Consider the following 23,839-nt stretch of genomic DNA (forward strand, 5'->3'; position numbering starts at 1 on the left):
ACCTCACTAGGTGGATTCAACCTGCCTTGAATGTGGGTTAATACATTTGGTCTCATTCAACAGCAAAATATATTAATTCATAATCTTTTTATTTTATGTATATTATGTCTCTTGACATATTTTGATCTGTGTGAGGCGGACCCTTCTGGTCAAGACACGTTGCACTGTAGGCCTACTACTTACCCTACATTACCATTGAAAATATGCTGAATGGTATGTCGTTTTATTCACATGACCCAAGGATTTGAGGGATACTTCACCCAACAATGAAAATTCTTGGCGAAGGGGGGCATCATAATGGAATTATGCTTAGGGCACCAAAATGGCTAGCAGCGGTACTGGTTGACTCCCATAATATTTATTTATCTACTATGGCAATAAATGGGAAATGAGATCTGACATCCTTCCAAATATATTCTTGTGTGTTCAGAAGAACAAAGAAATGTGTAAAGGTTTGAAACAATCGAAGGGGTAGTAAATGATACCTCAATACAATTGTGTGCAGGTACTTGCTTTAGAATGTGTTCTCTTTAGAACATCCATTAACCTTGCTTAATGTCATTTATAGTCATGCTGGATGCTATTTAATATGAATTACGGTTTTCAATCTTGTCAACTTTCTAAAAGACTCTCTAAATGGCTGTTTACTTTCCTGTTTTTGTTTAAAGCTTTTTCGGTTTTTAGAAGCCATTTTATTTTCTCTGTGTAAGCTGATATCCGAGCCTCTGTATGATACCTTTTCTTGAAATCTTCTAGCCAATTCAAACACTCACAAGCAAACACACACAGCAAACTATAGTTTGCTCATTTAAAAGTAAACACAATTAAAATCTGACTTCATAATTCCTTGTTTTTTCCTTTATTTTCAATTTACATTAATTAAAATCGTAACAAAACCAGAATTGAAAAGAGAGAACAAACAAAAAAAATCATGATCATAATATTATTAATATAACAAAAATATACACACCCTCACACAACGCACACGCATCCTGCTCAGTGCTACGGAGAAGCTTTGGGAGCAAACTTCCGGCATTCCCAAGAGTCCCTCTGTCTTTTGATCATCCCGTGTGATTCCGCATCCTCTGAGCAGGCTGTGGGTGTTGAATGAGGCTAGCTAGGGAGTGGGGTGATCTGGGAATTTTGGGAATACTGACTGATAGATGGAAACTAATAGCACCTTCTGAAGATGGACTGAGCCATGCCGGGGCGTTTTTCTGACCATTCCGGAAGCCCAGGCTGCTTCTGTTCAAATCCAGATTTTGACGTTTTTCCTGTGTGAGGTAGCTTTTCTTTAAAGAATGAAGATCATGCAAATAAACAAAAATAGAAATTGGTTCCAAATTTATTAGATTTTTTTGTTTGCTCTTATGTCAAGGGACCAAAACGTCCTTTTATGGGCAACCAAGGGAAGAAGGTACACAAAAAGGACCAAAAAAAAGAAAAAGAAAAATGAAATGGTAATGCACTTCCCCCAAAATAATGTTGGTGTGAACAGGCACATGCTTACACACAAACACATATAATTGTGAAAATATATAGATCTGGCTGCTTCAGAACGTATCGAGATTTTAGTTATTATACACAGTAAATATTAACTTATTCCCTCCTCAGATTTAACATTTCACAAAATCTTGCAGAGTGTGATTTTTCTTCTGAGTCACAGTCAAGAAGCAGAGAGAGGGGTGAAATGGAACTGGGCGTGGCCTTCTTTAGTGGGAGGGACTACTGTAGTATCCAGCCATAACGCTGTACAGCATCACCTGCCCACCCCTGCAGGAAGTGATGACATCAAGCCATGTTTCTGTCTTTCGTTTAATCTCTTGCTTGTTTCATCCTCCCTCTTGGCTCCCATCAGGAGGGCTTGCGGGAAACATGGCTGGATTTCAGAGGGAGGGACTATTTGGGACGATCCCGTTTAGCGCTGGGATTCCAGTGCGCTAAACGTGATTGCGTTTTAGAGAAAAAAAACTCAATTTTCTTTTCTTCCATATTTCATGATTTGGAATGTGTATTGCATCCTCACAGTTATTGCTCATCATTGGTATTTTTCCATGTCTTATCTCATAATCCACATAGGTTTGGTTTTCTTTATAAGAAGCAGACTGCACCGATGTCCACTCCGAACTCCTGATCCTCTCCTCCGATGTCCATGGGAGCAATGTCCACGATGGGCAGCCTGGATGTCTTCTGAGTTTTGTACTCAATCACAGTCTTGGCCCACTGACCTGTGTGTTTCTATAACACAATACAGAAATATCAATGTTAATGACACTGTCTCACCGACATATGTTTTCTTATTAGAACACTCGAAGAGTATAATGTAATATTTGGCTTACCTTGCAGCCATCTTCCAGCACGCTGTAGGTAAAGCGGCTGTTGCCCTCTGCTCTGATCTCCACGTCGTTGGATCCCTGCAGGAGAAGGGCCTTCTTCAGGTTGCCTGTGGCTTGGTCCATGTAAGCCACGCTGTTCTTGCAGTGGTAGGTGATGGTCTGAGTGGCTTCAGTAGACAGCAGCCTCAGGAAGTTCATCTGGATGTTGGCGGTGCTGGTCTGGCCGTTTTCAGCATAGCTAAACTGTAACAGAAAATGAGAAAGGCTTTTATTCACGATCATGGAAAATAAAATACAAGAAATCAGAAATGATTCAAGACAGTTCTCCATCTGGCCATGAATACACATGTCTCCTCATCTTTACTGGTTTATGATTGTATGATATATAGATTTTCAGGACCATGAACAGCTACCCAAACCAGAGGTTGGAAATGTAAAGGCCTTGCATAATCGAATCCAAATGTGCCTTGTTCTGGCACACTTCCTCTAGGATACTTTATTGTTTAATCAATCTGGACATTATATTTCGTATTTAAACTTTACATTAAGCATGAATGTTAAAAAGGCCAGGACCCTGTGCAACATCACTGAACTCCATAATCAATGTTACTCACGTGGAATCCGCCATTAATGCTCTCGCCGAACCAAATGTGCTTGTGCGTCTTGCTCTTGGTGGTCCACCAGTTCTTGCGTGGGATCTTGGGAGTGCTTGGCTTCAAGCAGGTCTCGCCGGTCTCCATGTTACAGTACACTTTGATGGCATCAGCACTGCTGCCATGGTTAGGATCGACCCAGTAGTCACCTAAGGACCAAGTAACAAAAACCATGGTTATGCAAGTATAGCAAAACTAAATATTTTAGAAACTAAAGTGCCTGTAAACATACTGTAAACAATAATAGGTGCTGTTTAACTTTGTCATTGTGTATATGTTCTCTTACCGCTCTTCCATTCGGGGTGGCACAGCTTCAGGTCTCGGCAGCTACGGGCAGGGTTCTTGCGGGAGCCATCGGGGCTGCGGATGTCCTCGATCTGGCTGTTGATTGACTTGAGTGTGGCATCCACTTCTACATCATGCTGTCTAAGAGAGCTGGAGGCCTCGTCGGCACGCATATAACGCAGGGGATCGGGTCCCTTCTCGGTCTGAGCCAACCCAGCAAAGGCAGACATGTCAATGCCAGGGCCTGGGGGACCAGGAGGGCCAGGGGGTCCGGTGTTACCAGGTGGACCCTAATGAGAACAAAAACGGAAATCATTTTTTTTACATGTTCTTCATTATTTCTACTTATTTTAATACTTTTGGAATTCTATACAAAATGTATCATAAGTGTAGTCTGTAGGCTGCACTCACAACAGGGCCAGATTCTCCAGAACGTCCACGAGGTCCAGGTGGTCCAATGGGTCCAGGCTGACCATTAGAACCATCCTTACCACCAGGTCCAACAGGTCCGGCAGGTCCCTATACAAACAAGATAATACACAACTTTAATAACCCATCTGATTATGAAAGAAAGTTTCTAAAGAGTATATTTATACTTTTGCTACTTCACTGCTGTGAAAACCAGTAAAATAAATCAGTCACTAACCTTAGCACCAGATGGTCCAGCAGGTCCGGCAGCACCCTGGTCTCCGGAAGAACCCTTTAATGAGAGACAAAAATAAAGTGTTTACAAATTTCCAATCTCTTACCAACAAAATAGTTACTAGGCTTAGTAGATAAAACTCACAGGAGGTCCGGGAAGACCCTGAAGACCAGTGAATCCCCTGTGTCCTTTCTGTCCTCTCTCTCCAGCCTCTCCTGTCTCACCCTTATCACCACGAGGTCCTTGGGGTCCCTGGTGAAGAGAAATTAACAGGACGCATTACAATAATGTGAGCATCATCGAAGTCACCAGAAATGAACTCCTATATGATGATTTGCAGTGTAAAATGAATTGATTCCAAATTTGCTTGGATGAACAACTAAACTCTACGGGTAGATGTACTGTATTTTCTTCTTACAACAATAAAAAAAAAAATTATGTCAGTGTGCATTTCGAGCTCTATGTGTTTTCTGCTCTCTTCATAAAGTGTACTTACAACCATGCCTCTAGCTCCAGCAGGTCCAGGGGATCCAGCAGGTCCTTGTGGGCCCTTAAGAATAAAAAAGGGAAGTGTTAAATATGGCATCAACACCTGATATGAGAACATTGCTAATGTTTTTAATCTTCATAAGGATCTCTCTTGTTTTAGTGATGTAATTACTTTACTAGAAAATAAAATAACCTGAGGACAGACTGTCAACGGTTTGGTTATTGTGTACACGTTACTATTATTTTGTGTATGTCTGCTTAAAACTGCATCCAGAGAATCCTTACATAGTCTATGATATGATACCTATGTGGGTGATTAAGGGATATCAGGGCAGAAAGGTATGGTACTCACATTCTCTCCTCTGTCTCCCTGCTTTCCAACTGGGCCAACGGAACCAGGAGCACCAGGGGCACCAGGAGCTCCTGGAGCTCCAAGTGGGCCAGTGTTACCACGCTCACCCTAGAAAAGAACAAAATGACACATGACATATGTCAGCCATTTGGAAACTGGGTCTTTTAAAATCACTTTTATGACATATTTAGAGTAATTCAACTGTTTCCTAACTAAAGGTCCAGTATGTAATTTATGGGATGATCTATTGATAGAAATGCTATATAATATACAGTAGGCTACATAGCTATGTCTTCAGAGGTGTATAAAGAGCTAACGCAATGAAACCTTTTATTACCTTAGAATAAGCTATTTCTATCTTAATACACCTTGGGTCCCCTTGCATGTAATTTGCTATGTTCTGTCAGCCATCGTAGTGTTTCGAAAGGTAGGGGGAGGGGGGAAAGTGAGCGGTTGGTTGCAATTTGCATCCTTGCCGCTAGATATTAATAACTGGACCTTTAAAAGAGACACAACACAAGTGTTGGTTTACTCACCTTTACACCAGCAGCACCATCTCTACCAGGTGGACCATCAGCTCCAGCATTACCCTAAAGAGATACAGAATGAACAGTGTTAGAACTCTCTTAAACCAATAAAATCTGAGATAGATAATTAGATAATTCATGTATTAGTTCTTTACCTCACGTCCAGGCTCTCCAGAAGGTCCACTCAATCCAGGAGGTCCAACAGGACCAGGAGGTCCACGGTCACCAGAACTACCAGGACCTCCCTGTTTGCCAGGCTCTCCCTGTGGAATAGATCAGTATTTTGGAAGTCGTTAATGTCAGATTATCTCCTATATCAGATTATAAACAGCATATCCTAGGTGTTTTTTGCTGGTCTGGATTGTGAACCGACATAGCAATGATGTTGGTCAGCCATATTTAGCTGGTTGACCAGCATTGCTCTATTGAAGCTTTTAAACCAAGGAAGTCTTGTCATGGTAAACAGTGTGATATGTTCTTATTGTATTGATGTTTCCACAGGGTTGTTTACTTACAGAGGGTCCTGGAAGTCCGGGGAAACCTCTTTCACCACGCTGACCAGGCAGACCAACAATACCGCGCTGACCAGCAAGACCCGAAGGACCGGAAGGACCATCAGGACCCTACATATGAGGAAATACGGAGAGAATATACATGATTTATTAGATGATTTTATTGCAGAATACAGCGGTTACAAATGACACTATCACAAATGGGTATCAATCTCAGCCATACAGGAGGACCATCCTCTCCAGGCTCTCCCTTCTCTCCAGGAGAACCAGAAGGTCCACGCAGTCCAGCATCTCCAGCTCTTCCAGGGGGACCAGCATCACCACGAACTCCCTTAGGACCATCCTTTCCAGAAGGACCAGCTGGACCAGCAGAACCGGGGTTACCCTGAGAAGAGAGGAAAATCATGTAAATAGAGAATAGACTGTACATCTGCAAGAACTATGAAGAAAGCGCAAAGAGATTTAATAAGGCTTACATTGGGGCCAGGTGAACCAACTCTTCCTGCAGCACCAGGGAAACCAGTGGCACCCTAGAACACAGCAAAAATGTTCGTTAAACTCAGTTTCTGAATATCAAAATCTCATATGATAATATCAAATATCTTTGGTGTCAAATTAAGTTAAAAATGTGAAACATTGGAAAGCTGCAAAATACATTCATGAGTAATTGACTTGTTAAGAAACTCACCGGGGCTCCTTGTGCTCCACGTGCTCCCTTGGGTCCAGAAATACCAGTTGGGCCCTAAAAATAAGCAAACATACATTGAAGAGCCAAATAGGAAGTCTATGCAAGACCATTTAAAAAACATCAAAATGCAAACACAAATCTTGAGTACCACAACTTGTCCAAAACCAAAACTTACCACTGGGCCGGGTGCTCCTGATGGACCCTGTGGTCCGGATGTTCCAGCATCACCTTTCTGTCCTGACTCACCCTGCTCTCCCTTAATTCCAGGCTGGCCATCAGCACCCTGTGGAGGAAGGCAAGAGATTGGAATCAGATTCTGCATTACCGTAAATCAATGTTTAGGCGTAACTTTCTTTTTAGTATTTTATCTTCCACATGACAAGAAATTAAATATGATTTTTTAATAGGGATTGTTAATCCAAAAAGGTATTGTGTGTCACCATTCATTCACAGTTATGTCACAAAATAAAATATTTTTAAAATCACCAAATAACATTGGCCCCCTTGATTTCATTGTATAGGCACAAAACCACTTCACTTTCACATTTCTCAAGAAAATCTTATTTTGTGTTCCCAGAAGAAAGAGTTTTGATAGGTAGGGTTTTTAAACAAAACAAGGGTGAGAAAATTATGACATAGTTGGGTGAACATCCCATTTTATGTCGAAGAATATTCTATACAAATAAAATTGTATTAGAATCAAATTAGAATATACCATTGCATTCCCAATTTACACAACTGGTTGTCGTGTCATGGTGATCTTTCCTTTTAATGAGGTTTAACTTCTGACCTTATTTACTTAATAAACGTATCTCCATAGATAATTGAGGTTTACTCTATGTGGCTGTGGTTCTACTTACAGGAGGTCCGGCAAATCCAGCAGGTCCAGGTGCACCAAGCTCACCACGATCACCCTGAAAATAAATAAACATTAGTGGTACTGACTACTAGAATTTAAAACAAAATTAATTATTTTGAAAAATGGCAGAACCAAATGGTATTTTTGCTCTAGACCTGCGGTCTAATTATAATTGCACTAATCACATGAAATCACATTTAATTTTTGCTTACAGGGGCACCACGGACACCAGGAGCGCCAATTGGGCCAATTGCACCATTTTCACCCTGTAAGAGAAGAAAAAGAACAATAAAATATAAGCATTCATAATTTATCATGTTACTATGGATGGGAGAACGCAGGGATTAGACACTTACCTTTACGCCATTGGGACCAACAGGACCAGGTGGACCAATTGGACCAGTCAAGCCCTAAGAAAATGACAATCACATGATAAGTAAGAGACAAAACCAGCACCTTCCTGACTTTAGATCGTAAGACTTCCATATTTGTGTTGGGAACATAACAGAACATACTCTAGAGCCATCTTTGCCAGAAGCACCTTCAGGTCCTTTCTCTCCGCTGTCACCCTAGAGAAAGAGATGCTCGATTATTCATCCAGTCAGCCGATGCATGTGGATTTAAGTGATGTGTACAGTGGTAGTGCTGCACCGGGCCTCGAGGACAGATGACTGAAGATACTTACTCTGTCACCTTTAGCTCCAGAGATTCCAACAGCTCCTCTCTCACCAGGCATTCCCTGCAGACCGGGAGGACCCTGAGTACCGGAAGCTCCAGCAGGTCCAATGGCACCCTGATGATAATCAAACAGAGACAGAGAGGGGTTAGGAGATGGCTCAAAGTGTTAGCCAGGTCAAATACACTAGGGTCCATAAGTCTGGAAAAAAATCTTACAATTCTGCAAGAATTGCAATGTATTTAGATTATCCAATAGCTTTAAATATTTATGTTAATCCATATGGCTTTACCTTGGGTCCATCAGTTCCGGGTGTTCCTGGAAGACCCCTGGGTCCCTGAAGACCCTGAGGGCCACCACCTCCTCTCTCACCAGGGAAACCACGTTCACCCTAAAAGAGGCACAGCAGAGTGTCAAAGTAAGTTTTAAGCAAAATAAATTAAAAGTTACTTGGGATATCCATATTTTGCAATTTGGGAGTTTTTATAATGAGTAACTCACTCTTGGTCCAGTGATACCAGCAGCTCCAGCTTCTCCAGGAAGACCCTACAGAGCAGGCAAGAGGGAAATGACCTTATAGTTAGGATGATTCCGGTCACTAATGACACCAGAACAGCACACGTGATGTGGCCTGATCTAAAGTATCTAAAGCTATTCTCACCTGGTCACCTGGTTTACCAGACTCTCCAGGGGGCCCAGAAGGACCTGGCAGACCCTGTGCAAAAACAAAGTATTTTTTTAAAACATGATCCCTTGAATAGACAATTATCATTACTCAAAAAGAATTTTTATTTTACAATTTCAACATTCACAATATTTATATTTAGAAATGTACCTGGAAGCCAGAAGGACCAGGCTGACCTTGTTCTCCTCTCTCACCAACAGCACCCTATTAATTACATTGAAAGCACATTTTAGCAAACGGCTGATGGGATATTAATACTAAGCTGTGCAGAAATTTTTTTTGTTAATTAATTGTGGGAAAGGCAGTAATACTCACATGAGGGCCAGGAGGACCAGAAGGTCCAGTCTCTCCATCTTTACCAGGCAAACCCTAATGACGAAATACATTTGTATATTGGTTTTGTTGTTCTGCTATATTTTGCAAAACATTTTGATGTGTGAAATATAGTCTCAAGAAGTTGACTTACTCTCAGACCAGTGCGTCCAAGAAGACCTTTCTCTCCAGCTTTTCCAGGTTCACCCTGTGGAAGAGAAATATAATTCATTAAGTTTCATCTCGTAAACAAACTGAACGTGAATTTTCTGTTATAAATGATGCGAGGAAATACTGTGATGGTCATACATTGGCTCCCTTGGGGCCAGGGAAACCCATCACTCCAGGCTGACCACGAGTTCCAATAGGACCAGGGGGACCAGGTCGACCATCTTCACCAGGGGTTCCCTACAACAAATGAAATGCTTTCAAATTATTTTAGGTCTAAAAGTCTCATCCATTATGGAAAGTGGAGCTTTTGCGTTAAGGTAAATTGACTTTGGGAATGGTTTACCAATAGGGGATGATTGAAAATTTTGAGATACTCACACTTGGTCCAACTTTTCCTTGAGGTCCAGCATCACCAGGACGACCAGTGAGGCCCTGCTCGAAGAAAGGACAGAAAATTATTGAATATGAACGCATCTCCTTGCTTAAATTAAATGGGTTTTGTAACTAGCAAAATGTTAACAGTTTCAACAATGAAGTAGTATGAAATTCTCGAAGCAACAGAAATAGAAAATAATCATATGAGACGGCACATGTTTATCACGTACTATATATCATATAATGTTTTTTTAATGGCATTCAGTTATTGAGTTGTGAAAAGTCAGTCAAGAGATGATTCCAAATGACCTTGTGTAAATCCTAAAAATATAACTCCAACAAAATGACTCACTCTGGCTCCAGGAAGACCAGACTCGCCGGTGCGACCAGGATCTCCAGTTCCTCCTTTGGGTCCAGTCAAACCAGGAACACCACGGTCACCAGGTGCACCCTATCACATTGAAGAACATTTGAGTATAAGGACAAGATGTCGTCTGAGCTTGCCTATTATTGGTAATATGTCTATCACCAACCTTTGCTCCAGCTAGACCATCCTGACCAGGGAATCCACGATTACCTGGAGCTCCCTAGAAAAATAATGCATAACATGTACAGTATTAAGAGTTGGACTCATTTGTGCGCTATTTTAAGAGCTTTGTCATCATACCACCGCACAGAATGAAACACCAGTGGATAAAACTCACTCTCTCTCCAGGAGGTCCAAGAGGTCCAGCAGAACCGGGCTCTCCTCTGGGTCCCCTTTTGCCTTCCTCTCCTGAGGGCCCAGCAGGACCTAGAGGTCCAGCAACACCCTACATGTTAGAAGGATTAAAGATAGGTTAGATTAAGTTTCTAGGATATTTCACAACGTCTTGGTCACACTTTCAAAGCTGGTAATAAAAACAATGTTGGGATATTGGGACTTACACGCTCTCCCTTGGGTCCAGCATCGCCTTTGAATCCTGGGATGCCAGGATCTCCCTATAAACATGAAAACAAATTACTTTAAAATGCTGTCCAAGAATACTTATAAAATGACATATGGCATATTTCCTTAATTTGATTCTTAAAATGATTACGTACAGATTGTCCTTTAGGCCCAAGAGGTCCAGTGGCTCCCTGAGGTCCTGGTGGGCCACGGGGTCCTGGGAAACCAGGGGCACCAGCAATACCAGCACCTCCCTGTCAGAGGGTAACAAGTTGTAAGTATGTTTCCAAGAGACAAGATCCTGATAAATCAATCAAAGATCAAGTGGGTGCATGATAAAAATTTGTATAAGAATAATGTGGGAAGATATACTCACAGCAGACCCTTTGGCTCCTGGAATACCATCAGTACCAGGGTTACCCTGTAGAATGTGACAAAAATCACTGTCATTAAAAACATGTTAAAGTATGTGAATTTTAAATTATGTTCTGAAGTACAACAGTCTTAAAAATGTATAAATCGATGCAAATGATTATTACTTGTATTCAAAGAATATACACTAAAACATGTCCCTCTTGTGCAAAAACTGGTTGATGCAAAGTTTTGTCCAAATGATGTGACACTGTATGTGTAAAGGCATCTTCATCATTATCTTAATGGTTTTACTCACAGAAGCACCAGCAGGTCCAGGTGATCCAGGAGTACCACCCTCTCCACGTTGTCCTTGTTGGCCCTCAGGTCCCCGAGCACCAGTGGGACCAGCTTCTCCCTGCAGGAGTGAAGATCACATCAGTCCACTGAGCCTTTCCTGGTGTCTCATGAAAATGTCAATGTTTCTTCTGGAGATGACAGATATTTTACCTTAGCACCAGGGGATCCGGGGAAACCTGGAGCACCAGCGGGACCAACAGGGCCCTAAGAACAAAACACATCAACAAGTGACAGTTATTTGAAGATCATTTGGCTTCTAGTATGGTAAAAGTCTTCTTGTAGCCTATGTGAAAACTTTTTGAAGAAGTGCACTTACAGGTGGACCAGCAGGACCAGGCAGACCATCATTACCACGGGCACCCTGTGGATAGACATAAGAACAAGCATTATAGCTTGAACCCATCATCAACTGTTAAAAACGTTATGTATTTTTAGCCAGCACACTTAAAAACTGTAACAATGTTGTAAACTACACTAAGTATGCACTTACAGCAGCACCAGAAGCTCCAGGACGGCCTCTCTCGCCAGGCAGACCACGTGGACCCTGGTGGACAAAAGTTAAATTAAAGGTAGAGAATTAGGCGGATTTTGCCAGACTGAAAAAAAGTTACGTATTTTCATGAGACAGATGATATGGTCATGATCTGATGTCGTTGATTACTCACCATTGGTCCAGCAGCACCATTCTCACCAGCAGTACCTGCTTCACCCTGGATGGAGAGAGAGATAGAGTAGAGATTAATGTTGTCTTGCAGATTAGATATACACATATCTATCTGTCCTAATAATGTATGCTTTGGCAGCTCGATAATGTAAGAATTAAACTGAGATCAAAGCCACATTACAGGCTTTTTGTGAAATTTTAGTGTGTTTGTTACTCTGGGTGCACATGCTGTTTTCATTCTTCCTGTCTCATTTGCAAATATTCCCATTACTGCAGATAATTATATAAAAAAGGACTGTTACTGTTGACTCTAACCATGTGTTATAAAAAACATTAACCATTAAATATGTGAAAACTGTGTGAAAATCAGATTAATTTATATAGATTGAAAAGAAAATTGTGTGTAAATCCATAAATGTGGATAACTGTAAATAAGTGATTACAAATGTGTGATAATATAACTTTGATTTGTTTGAGATGCTGATTAATTGACGCCTTATGGAGCAATGTGTGTTTTAGAGCTGCAAGATATACAGTATTAGAACTATTAAAATTTAACAAAATGTGCATATTGCAATCTGCACATTGAAAAGTTTTGCAATAACTGTATGATTTTACTTCTTAAAGTTATGTATAGTCAAAGTTTTATAGTCAATGTAGATAGCAGACAAAATTGCAAAACAGAAAAAGTGACGTTCTCTTTTGCCAGAAAGAATGTGAAACATGAATGTTGGTCATATGATTTTTATTTTTAATACTTTAATTTTTTTACTTTTTAGCATTATCAAATAGCAAATTGCATATAACATTATTTAGAAAGTCAACATCATGCAGCTCTAGTGTGTTTTATGGGCTGATACCTTCCTGTCAGCACACATGTACATATTCTTTGCTGGATACAATGAAACATGTGTTTGGATTCATAGGACACTGTTTTGGTTATTTGGAATGTTGGCTTAAGTTTGACTGTTATCATGTTTCTGTACCTTAGCACCAGCAGCTCCGCCCTCTCCTTTAGCTCCATCAAGACCTGGGTGTCCCTAAAAATATATTTAAAGGTTTGTTTCTTTTATTTCTGTACAGAAGCAAAAAGAGAAACACAAACTTCCGTCTCAGCTGAAACTCACTCTGTGTCCCTTGATGCCAGGAAGGCCAGGAGTTCCAGGGAATCCACGAGCTCCCTGTCAAAGAAATAAATTACAACATTTATTAATTATGATGCTGTTTTGATGAGGCATTGTATTGTACTGTATGAATATAAGATAAAGTTATGCATAACATAACTAAAAACTGTCAGTATTATATGCACCTGAGGCCCTGGGGGTCCGCGCTCACCACCCTTACCAGGCTTACCAGCTTCACCCTGGAAGGAAAGAGGGCAGGAACACATTGTGCAGTTAGTACAACAGTGATTCAAATGAAACTAGTGACTAAAAAGAACTAGCTTTTCTGTTATAGGTTGAAGATTGAACTACTTACATCACTTCCAGATTTTCCTGGGGGCCCAGATGGTCCACGGGGTCCAATGGCACCCTAAAGTAACACAATTGTTTAATTTAATTGAACTGTTTTCTTGCAGATCCTTTCAATCATGATTGATTGTAAAGCTATCTCAGTGTCTGTATGACCCTATAAATGTGTCATATGTGTGGGCTGTGGGAGTATGTATGTGGGTATATACAAAAATGTCACATATGTAGGCATATCATTCAAACTGGCAGTTTCATTTGGAAAAAAGTGGGATACTCACAGAAGGGCCGGGTTCACCAGTCTCTCCAGGGTTGCCTTGGAAACCCTGTGGGCCCTGGAATAAAACAGATGACAGTGCAGGGTTAGTAGTTGGCTACTGTGGGGGCTTATAGATTACTTATATCTTTCTCATCAGTGATCGCTTTTGATTTGAAAATAATCAACGTCATATTGTATTTTACCATACTTGGTAATATTAGAGCATTTTGGAAAAATTCTGTGTTTACTTACAGGTGCTCCAGAGGGGCCGGGAGGTCCACGGGGGCCCATCGGACCCTGTAGAAACAGATAAAAGTTAAATCGCAACACTGCCACTTTCCCAAAGATACATCAAAACAGCAAAAAAAGTGTTATATTCCTCAGTTATAGACTAGGTTTGTGTTTCTTTTTGGAATCTTGCCTGTAGTTCATTTGATTCATTAATTTGAATGTATTTTTAGTATTTGAATAAAAGATACTGACACTCAAGTGTATGCTATTCTAATTTTTATCTTTATTAGTTTCTGTAATCGTCAAAGGACTTTAATCTTGTAAATATCTGAAAACTGATGATATAAAAATGCTTACTTTAACTATATGTCAGTAGGGGGAATACATATGAAAAACATGTATTTAACTTTAATGATTTAAATGTGTGTGATCTTATAGTCATACAAACATACAGATGTACATCTGTTGGTTGATTTAATAAACGGTATCTTAAATACAGGACTATTCCTAAAGATGGAAACTTCGGAGGAATTACTGCTCTTAACAAAATGCATGTCATTTCAGAGTATTCCACCAGGGGGCAGAAATAACAAATGTTTGATTAACATGAGCCGTCTATACAAATGAGCCTTAAATGTTTAAAACATTAATTAGATTAATTTAAAAATATATATGGGATATAAAGTATTTCATATATTTTAATATGGTTTCTGTCTGTGGACTGTTTTTGTTCTCACCATTGGTCCCTGCATCACACCCATTTGAGCACCTCCGGCCTTCTCATCAAAACCCCCAGCCATCTGAGCAGCAAAGTTCTGCACACATACACAGAAAAAATTTATAATAACCTACAAAAGGCCATTATTAAAACAAAAAAAGCTTCATACTGAGTGAGTAAATAAATAAGTAGAAATGAGAAGAAGACGAAACATACTCCTCCAAGTCCCGGGGGGCCATTAGGTCCTGGCGGACCAGGTGGTCCAGGGTTACCAGGTGTACCAGGTTCGCCATCTCTTCCTCTGGGGCCAACATTTCCCTAAGAGGAAAGAAATAAACAATTGAGCAAATAAACTAAAAATGAAAGCGATTAGATTAAGCCTTTTCACATGACAGCGTGCTGCAGTGCATTCAATGCCCCCATGGTGGACCCAGACAACTGTTCATTTGGTCTGACATTACTATACCAAAGCAGTCTGAGAACTCACCTTATCACCCTTAGATCCTCTATCACCACGTGGTCCCTGCTCTCCTGGGGGTCCCTAAAACATCAGAAAACACTGTCAAAACAGTTCTATTCTAAAGTTGTAGATCTTTTACATCTCCATGTAAGAGAGAAGAAGAATGAGTACAGTTAAGTAAAGGTTCTTCAGAGCCTCCTAGTGGCAAGGAGTTGCAGCTGCACAGATCATTGTTATAATTAGCTTTTTGCTATTTATCTCACCATTGGACCAGCAGGTCCTTTTGGTCCTGCAACCTATAAAATAAACAATAAAACATATTTTAATGGCAAAAGTAAAAACAATTTTTTTACAAAGAAATGTTTTTAACACAAAGACTTTCAGGGCAATGACTTACATCTGCAATATCGCCGGGTTCTCCTTTCTGTCCCTGTGAGAAAATAAAAAACAAGTTATGTTAGACTTAAATTACTATTATTTATTTATTTGTTCTTAACTTTGCAACATTTTAATTTCTAAAACAATATATGAAGTTAAAAGTCTCACCTTTCCACTAGTCGACCCTGTTGATGAAGGTCATGATATAAGAGATAAAGTTTGGCATTAGTCATTTTTCTCAGATTTTGACAATCAGCATGTATTTAAACAAATAACATCTTATTAAAAACATCCAAAACACTGAAATTTATGAAACAGAAAAAAATCTTTAAAAGAATCAAAACATCAAAAACTAGCAGTGGTACAATAAATAATATAATTAGAAAGGTCATAGTAAAATGATCAAGATTACCAGAGCTTTACTATAAAAACTAATTTGAATGACGTCAACAGCTAATACTAACTAATAAACAACCAGTTGGACACATTCTGTGTTTCTTTAAAAAAGAAATGTACAGCTTTTAACTGCTGCAACTACACAAAGACTGACTCGACGGTGCCCTGCCAGGCAGTGAACCAAAACTGCATCATTCTCTTCCCAATCTGCCAGTTAAATGGTTAAAAACATAAAAGGAAGTTGCAAGCTCATGATTGGTTTAAATCATGATAGGCAGTGCATTATGCTGGAGCTTAATATTAGAAGCAACATAAAGGCCATTATTATATGTTGCTCAGCAAATATTAAACAAAATAACACTCTTTCTGTATCAGTAACATGAACTGATGACAGTGAGAGCAAATGTTCAGAAAAAAAAAAACTTTGTAAAAAGTATGTTCATCTTGCTATCGTGTGCGTCTGTACAGTAACAAACTTGTAAAAATTAACAGCTGTCCAGTTTGATTTAACATGAAATGCATGAAAAAAAAAGAAATGCATGAAAGCTGAAAGAACACTTCTAAATTCTTTGTTAATTGGGCTGTTTGAAGGAGGTTGTGTCGTGACCTCTCATTCTCCGACACAAAATGATTGGATGTTTTAATCTTTTGTTGTGACACCAAAACAATCAAGGGTCAAAGTGAGTCCACTTTTTAAATGCTTTTAATTTTTAGTTTTAAAATTACCTCACTCCAAACTACTACCTTCACTCCAATATAAAACATTTACAAAACATTGCTATAATATCACGCGTATGTTTTTACCTAAAACATTCTGAGAGTAGTATTTAAAGACTAAAGTACATTTACAAACTTTTTTATAAAGTTTAGTTTAATCAAGATCTCCTACGTTAGTGAGGCATGGACAACTTGTTTTCCTGCCCCAAACAACTTCCTATTAAGGGTCTAATGAAGTGGACACAGTATACAATATACAAATGGACTTTTTAAATTGGCAACATAAAACTTAGAAGTGTTACTTTTTTGCCCTTTTACATGTTTGCTTTGGGTTCTAAACACTGTCACATGATCAAAGGTTGTAGACACCTGGTATGTGACACTGTTGCTACAGTTACAGAACTCAAAGCAGACAGTAAGTTGCAGGGTTGTAGGACAGGTATGATAAGCAGAAAGCAGACCGATAGGCTCGTCGGTTTCGGCTAGGCAGATGGGACAGCACTCTCCAGGTGGAATGATGGGATTGGCACAGTCGCTCAGGTCCTCACAGATAACCTCGTCACACAGCACCGCCCCCGAGTCGCACACACAGACCCGGCACGCTTCTGGTTTCCATACCGCACGGTCTGCGTACTGCTCGCCATCTTGGATGCAACCGCCTATCTCTTCTTCTGTAGCCACCAGAAGGGGGCATCAGAATAGAGATATGTGAGGGTAAGAGACAGGTGAGCGACACACACACATGCACACATGAACTCCTACGTTCACAAAGCTCTCATTCTTTATGAAACGACATAGTAAAATATCAACTTCTTTCTAAATTAGTAAGGTGTCCTGCACTGCAATAGGGTGTTTCAGTGTGTATCCTATGAAATAACTAAAGTAGAGCAGCCACACATGACATCACAAAACTAAAATAACCAATTTGTTTCCCATACGTATGTAAAACTGTATTTACATGCAAAGACAGAATTCTGATTTAAGTCCACCTGGTGGTTGGTATCCGGTTACATTTACATTATGCATTCATCACAACACTGACTAGTAATATTTTACACCCTAGTGTAAAAATGTGGGCTCCTGGAGTCAGAGTGTAACTGAACCCCAAATCTACAACACTAGCCATGAATGGGCCTTTCTCAAACACAGACAGGGCTGCATTGACAACCTGGTGCCTTATGCAAACACACCCTTCTCTCTACTGCTCCATCTGGATCTAATGGTCTTACATGCCACTAGGGCAAACACACCCTAGTGGGTCGGAAAAGACGGCCCTCAAACAAACACGTACACACACAGAGCCCATAGGTATGTTTGCTTTTCAAACATTCATATGAAAGTGCAATTTGAGTCAGTGTCCATGAATGGAGCAATTATAGCTGTGTTATTCTAAACTGTAGATTCACTTTAATTCCAAATATTAGATGGCCTAAGACCCTTTCATCGTTTATTTAGCATGCATTTTAGGAGCACAAAGTAAAAAGCGTCACATATTTGTCTTCAATCACTTCATTGTCTTCCCCACTTTAAACTCTAAAGGTGTTTCGCACCTTGCACCTTACCGTTTCAAGATCCTTGTGCCCCTATGAGGTTGCCAGTCTGATGATTTGGCACCAGTACGTTCAAAAACATTCCAGAGATCTCCACCCAAACAAATCCACCCCATCCACCTACAAAAACCTAGTTCCCCAAATCTCTTTCTAAATCCCTTGAACTAAATCATTGTTTCCAAACACCTCACATGTGTATTGATGGGGCACTGCTTGAACCCTTGTGGAAACACTTGCTACTAATCTTTAGTGAAAAAGAACTTACAATCACCAGAGGACAAATGAATGGCCTATATCTGGAAATCTGGCATTGCAATGCTAAAATAACGACCTTGTTCTCTATGCCTGTAATTTGAGGGATATTCACAAAAAGACGTCAACGTGTCATACACACGCAGACGAACCAGCCTTAGAAAACAAACCATGGTGAAAATATAGTATTTTTACCATGTATTAGCACAATTTTACTATTATAATAGTGAATAACTTTAAAGTAATGTAAAACATTTCTTTAGTTGTATTTCTATTATAATTAGGTTGTTATTTTTACTTTGTTAAAACTTATTTTCACATACGTTTTTTCATCTAGCAACCAGTGCACTTTGCGTTAACCTGGTGCGCAACATCAGCATCTGCGTCAGCATCTGTCATTCTACCTTTTACGCGCTCGCTATTCAACGAGCATTGCGCAAAGAGAGAATGCAGCGGTATAATCAATGAAGTACACTACAAGTACAATAAAATGTATACAACTTTGATTATAATAGCAGCTTTTTGGTTAAGTTGCAACACTGGCCAAAACCCTGGAATTCTGCAGTGCGCTAAGACATCCACAATCCAGAAGTAAAACGCGCAAACCAAACTCCATTTCCCTTGATCCACTTCTCCAAAACTTTTTTCCCTGTCACCATGGCAACAACGTACATTTTGAGCAGAACACTTTATATTTCAATGTGAAAAATTCCAACTTACGGTCGTCTTCTTGCTGACATCTCACAAGGGATACCAAAACGCAATGCGTTGCTACAAGTAGCAGGAGAGTCCGTGAATCCGCTAATTTGAACATGTCTAAAGATCAGACATGCAGGTCCTCAGGGATGAAAGTCGCCGAGGAACCGGCAGCTCTGTGCTCGTGGGGAGTGTTTAAGTGGATATGGATGTTTTTTGGGAGGATCCGACGCCAGACACACAGACAGATGCCACCGCGTCAGGCAGAGCTCCGCGGTTTTATGTCCACTGGCGCATTTATGAATCTTAGTTTATCCCAAAAAGTGAGTCCAACCCCGACCCCCATGAGCGCTGAAATACGAGCCATATCACCCCCAACCCACCCCTTTGGGAAAAAAAGAGGGGAAAATGTCTGTCCCAAGAACAATCCCATCCAAACCCATCCACCCCCTGCTCTCTTTGCCCTTTTCTGTCAAGAGTTAGGCTTCTCTCAGTGCCTTTGAGTGATAGTGCATCTAAATGCCCTTTGCTCAGAAAATTATTATCGGAGCAGATTAAGTGTTAAGTGTTTGACCTACAAAGTTGCACAAAAGTAATCTTAGAAACTCAGGAAACTTTGATTCAACACTTCTGATTGGGCATCTGTCTGCAGTGAGACTGGAGGTGTGAGAATCATGGGTGCTCATAGAGCAGACTTCAAGTTTTAAACTGACAAATCAATCATATAGGAAACTGTGAGCAATATACTTAGAGTATAGCAAATAAAGAGATTGTGTTGATAGGGGGTACGCTTTTTATATTCATCTGCATTTAATGTCACAGATTGCTAATGCTGAAGCAGGCTTATGGCCTTTAATAACTTTTCTAACATAGACAATGTTCTTGGTAATGTTTCAGTCTTCTTACACTAAGCTTACATTATTCATCTGGTAGAGCTCTGACTGCTCCACACAAGTTGTTTTTGCAGTACAGTCCAAATACATTTCCAGGGCGCCCAAAGTAGATCTTTGCACAACTGCTCTTTGTTACAAATGGACATCTCAAATGTATCAAATCTGTTAATCTCTTGTCGATCTTTTAAACATATCTTTAAAGTGGCCTGCTTTTAAGTAAGACTAATGTTGTTGGTTGAGTTTCTTCAACTTTTCTTGCCAACAGCTTCTCCGCCATAGATGTATTTGTGTTGTGTTTATTTGGCAACCTCTCACTAGTTTATTTCCTTCTGCTTCTCTTTGTAACTCTTTCCGAATCCAATCACAATAAAACATCTACCATATTATCCGTCCCACGGTGGGAACAGAAGAGAAGAGGAAAATTGTAATGCTCTTGAGATTAAAAGATCAAACTGTTCGAAATGAGAGAGAGAGAACGAAGGAGGCATGAAAGAGCGAAACAGGAATAAGGATATTGGAAACTCGGCCCTCTGTATGAGACATCCTGTGTATGTAGATGAGTTCGATGAAAGCAGCCATGTGCGCATATGAAAATCACTTGGACGTGTGCGCGTGTGGTTTTGTGTGCCCGCACTTGACTCAATGTCTGTTAGCTTCATGAAGGGATACGTGTATGTGTGTACTTATCTGGGCGACTACCCTTTTCGACGAGGATGTGTGTGTGTGTCTGTGGGTCCAGTATGAGGCCTGACTGTGTGCTCTGTACAACACACACACAATGTGGCTCTGTGTGCAGACCTGTGGAATGTGAGAGCGCACCGGGCGGTGGGGGAGCGGAGAGCCGCGTCTGTAGATGGAGGGAGGGTGTGGAAAGGTAGAGGGATGAAGAGAGGAGAAGGGTGGTGGCAGGAAGACGGTGAGGCTCCAGGGGTGTGTAGGGTGACTGGGTTGCTGGAGATCAGATGATGCTAGGCCTGCTGATTGGCGAAACATTGACCGTAAGCCCTGGTGACAGAGGGCCAATCTGTGCCCGATGGGTCAGCATCGTCCGAGGGTTTCTTCTAAATGTGGTATTTTTAGACCAATCTTGTATTGCTACCAAAAGTACAAGCAAAATAAAGCAGAATTAATAAAAAATGTGAGTTTTAATCCATGAAACACAAATGGTCCGGTATATGTGGCAAGATGGCTTCACATGAGTGGACATGCCAGTATTCTGTAATTAAAGGGATAGTTCACCCAAGAATGAAAAAATTATCATCACACCTTTATGTGATTCCAAACCTGTTAGACTTGCTTTCTTCTGCAGAACACAAGAAAGCAAATTTTAAAGAGCGTTGGTAACCAAACAACATTGGCTCCAATTGACATCCATTGTATGGACTCAAAACAACTAAGACATTTCTTAAAACATATTTTCGTGTTCCACAGGATAAAAAGTAATAAACTGATTTTGAACAACATGAGGATAGATAAATGATGACAGAATTTAAATTTTTGAGTAAACTATCCCTTTAAAGTTCTAAAAGCACGTCCACAGTACATCTCACAAACATATAATAATAAATAAATAATATTTGAATACACTCCAAGATGGGATGTTTGAACTGTTTCTCAATTACACTTTTACAGACTGTGCTCTCTCATATTTGTGGACAATAAACTAAAACTAACATATTCTGGGTTTTTTCGCAGTGAGTATAATCAAACTGTGACGGCCGTGGGAACCCATAATGTTCTGTTTGATATTACAGTCCACGTTGGGGGGCTGAAGGCGCCCTTTATGTTTGGTCTCATAAAGCTTCCTATTTATTCTCATAACTTTTGAGATAATCTATGGCAAACAGAGTCCAGGCTTCCTAGGACGCAGAATGTTCGACAGCAGTTTCTGAATGAGGAATCCCCATTGACAGTGCGATTTAGTCCACAACTAAGCTTAATACGTCTAGGACACCACCAGCCAGATTTAACAGCTCCCCTTGGGCCAAAACCAAAAGATTTCAGATCTGATTAAATCTCGATGATGTAAATGAATAGTTAGGACCACAGGCTTCTGGAAAATGTCCTCATATCAGTCTGAGAATATAACAGAAGTTATTGTTTTATTTTTGTTGAACCAATACTGTTTACCAATGCTGGACGTTAGAACACACACACACACATACACACACACACACACACACACACAATGATTACTTAAACAAAACAAACATTCACCACAAGGCTCTGCATTTTTAGCAGCTCCCTGGTATACTTATGAGGGTGAGACCTTATCTTGTGAACTATCCTGAGAAACTGACCCTATTTGTGGACATTGCAGATCCAAGTTCTCAAAGAATTCAGGTGGTATGTGGATATTTAGTTATATAAAAACACAGGTGTTGAATTCATTGTGCACGTGGATCCAACGATATATTGTTTAAGAATATGTATAGAGCATTCAACAGTGATTATCAAAGACAGTATTCAAACTATAAACTATGATCCTATTTGGTTGCAATATAACAACAAAACAAATATATTTTGAATATGTTTTAGTCCAAATATTTTTTTGCCTATTAATATTGTATGTTAAGACAAACTGTACACAAATGCTTTATACATCAGTTCTGTCCAGTACACACATCAGAGAATTTTGGGAGAGGAAGATGGAGGGGAGAGGGGCGGCTTAAGATGGAGCAGGTAGACAAAGCCAGCATTCATGGACACCGAGAAGGAATGAAAAACATTCTCCACCAAGAGAAGCATGGTCATCAGTAGGGCATGGGTTAGGGTGTGTGCATGTGTGCATGGGTGTGTGTGTGCCAACACGAAAGGATATGATACGAGAGAAATGGGTGTCTGATCTGATGATAGGTGTGTATAGGCTAATTGTACACTATGTGCCCTCCACCCAATATCTACCAGCTGTTGTGGAGCTGCCAAAAGGGAGACAAATTGTATAGGTAATGAGAAGAAGGCCAATTTCTCATTCTTTGTGTGTGTGTGAGTTGGGGGTGGAAGTTTGTGACCGGTCCCCAAAGACAACAAGACAATGGCCCACACAGGCTCTGTGGAATGCACTGAAAAAGGGTTCACGGGCAATTCGGTCTGTGTTAAAATTCCATAGAACTGAAAACAGAAAACCATTGACTTATTTTTGTTACTTTACAAACACCAAATTGAGGTTGTAAATAAATCTCCCAGTGCTACTGAACTTCCATTCAGCTGAAAGAAGTGAGGTCTGTGGTGCTGATTCTGAGTTCATAGAGGTGTGTTGGTGTGGCCTGCCCCCTACAGGCAAAAGGATGTGGCGAAAGGGCTCTTTTGACTGAAAAGGTGCCGTGTCGACCTTATGACCCTGAAAAGGGATCTAATAAGATGATGTTGTAGTAATAAACAACTACCCTTTAACAGATAAACCCCAACGTGTAAATTCACGTAGCAAACGCTGAACGTTTTATATTCATCTATGGACGGCACCTGTGCATCAGAATGTAGTTGTACACGTGTCCACTAGGGGGTGCCAAAAAGAAGTAAAGTCAAATCATGACAGAGCAAGCTGACCGATTTTTTCCAGATAACCCGTAAAGTTACGAATTGCAAATGCGTTGTGCTTGACTACATATCATACAACTAACATACAAGTGCTAGACTGGTAGAGTTAGGTGAGGGAAGTTCATTCAAAATGAAACAAAATGCACACCCTAAAAACATTAGGGGCACAGCAGATTTAGTCAAAATACCACTTGGATCTGATACATAGACTCCAAGCAGATGCTGCCATAAGTGATGATGACCCAAATGACGTCCCAGAAGATCCAGAACAGCACTTCTCAAAGTCCGGACAGGGAGGAAAGTCGATCCGGACCCACATCCACTTCATATTTCAAGTGCACTCTAAACCTGTGTTGCAGTGCATATTTACGGACTTATTCCGTCAGACAGCGCGTAGCAACTGTCGACATTTTGGAT

General features: G+C 40.3%; 1 protein-coding gene across 2 annotated transcripts; it reads right to left on the reverse strand.

The window, feature by feature from the left end:
- Window positions 1-838: 838 nt before the first annotated feature.
- col2a1a (collagen, type II, alpha 1a) lies at window positions 839-19,336 on the reverse strand. Of its 2 annotated transcripts, XM_079468320.1 has the most exons (54): window positions 19,017-19,336; window positions 16,956-17,165; window positions 15,550-15,566; window positions 15,401-15,433; window positions 15,267-15,299; window positions 15,031-15,084; window positions 14,760-14,861; window positions 14,563-14,640; window positions 13,847-13,891; window positions 13,617-13,670; window positions 13,346-13,399; window positions 13,176-13,229; window positions 12,994-13,047; window positions 12,853-12,906; window positions 11,868-11,912; window positions 11,693-11,746; window positions 11,519-11,563; window positions 11,353-11,406; window positions 11,162-11,260; window positions 10,868-10,912; window positions 10,647-10,745; window positions 10,491-10,544; window positions 10,268-10,375; window positions 10,097-10,150; window positions 9,916-10,014; window positions 9,567-9,620; window positions 9,327-9,425; window positions 9,172-9,225; window positions 9,021-9,074; window positions 8,856-8,909; window positions 8,682-8,735; window positions 8,522-8,566; window positions 8,313-8,411; window positions 8,030-8,137; window positions 7,860-7,913; window positions 7,701-7,754; window positions 7,557-7,610; window positions 7,346-7,399; window positions 6,661-6,768; window positions 6,486-6,539; window positions 6,274-6,327; window positions 6,021-6,182; window positions 5,801-5,908; window positions 5,441-5,548; window positions 5,295-5,348; window positions 4,759-4,866; window positions 4,414-4,467; window positions 4,062-4,169; window positions 3,921-3,974; window positions 3,686-3,793; window positions 3,276-3,564; window positions 2,951-3,138; window positions 2,340-2,579; window positions 839-2,238 (listed from the first exon to the last, which is right to left on the reverse strand). In XM_079468320.1, exons 1-54 carry the CDS (start codon window positions 19,108-19,110, stop codon window positions 2,092-2,094), a joined length of 4,473 nt encoding a protein of 1,490 aa, XP_079324446.1. In that variant the 5' UTR covers window positions 19,111-19,336; the 3' UTR covers window positions 839-2,091. The 2 variants fall into 2 exon arrangements, with proteins under 2 accessions (XP_079324446.1, XP_079324447.1); XM_079468321.1 differs by lacking the exon at window positions 16,956-17,165 and having other exon boundaries at window positions 19,017-19,279.
- Between the last annotated feature and the right edge of the window lie 4,503 nt (window positions 19,337-23,839).

This window comes from Barbatula barbatula (assembly GCF_947034865.1).
Source record: "Barbatula barbatula genome assembly, chromosome: 11".
In the NCBI taxonomy this organism is placed as follows: Eukaryota; Metazoa; Chordata; class Actinopteri; order Cypriniformes; family Nemacheilidae; genus Barbatula; species Barbatula barbatula.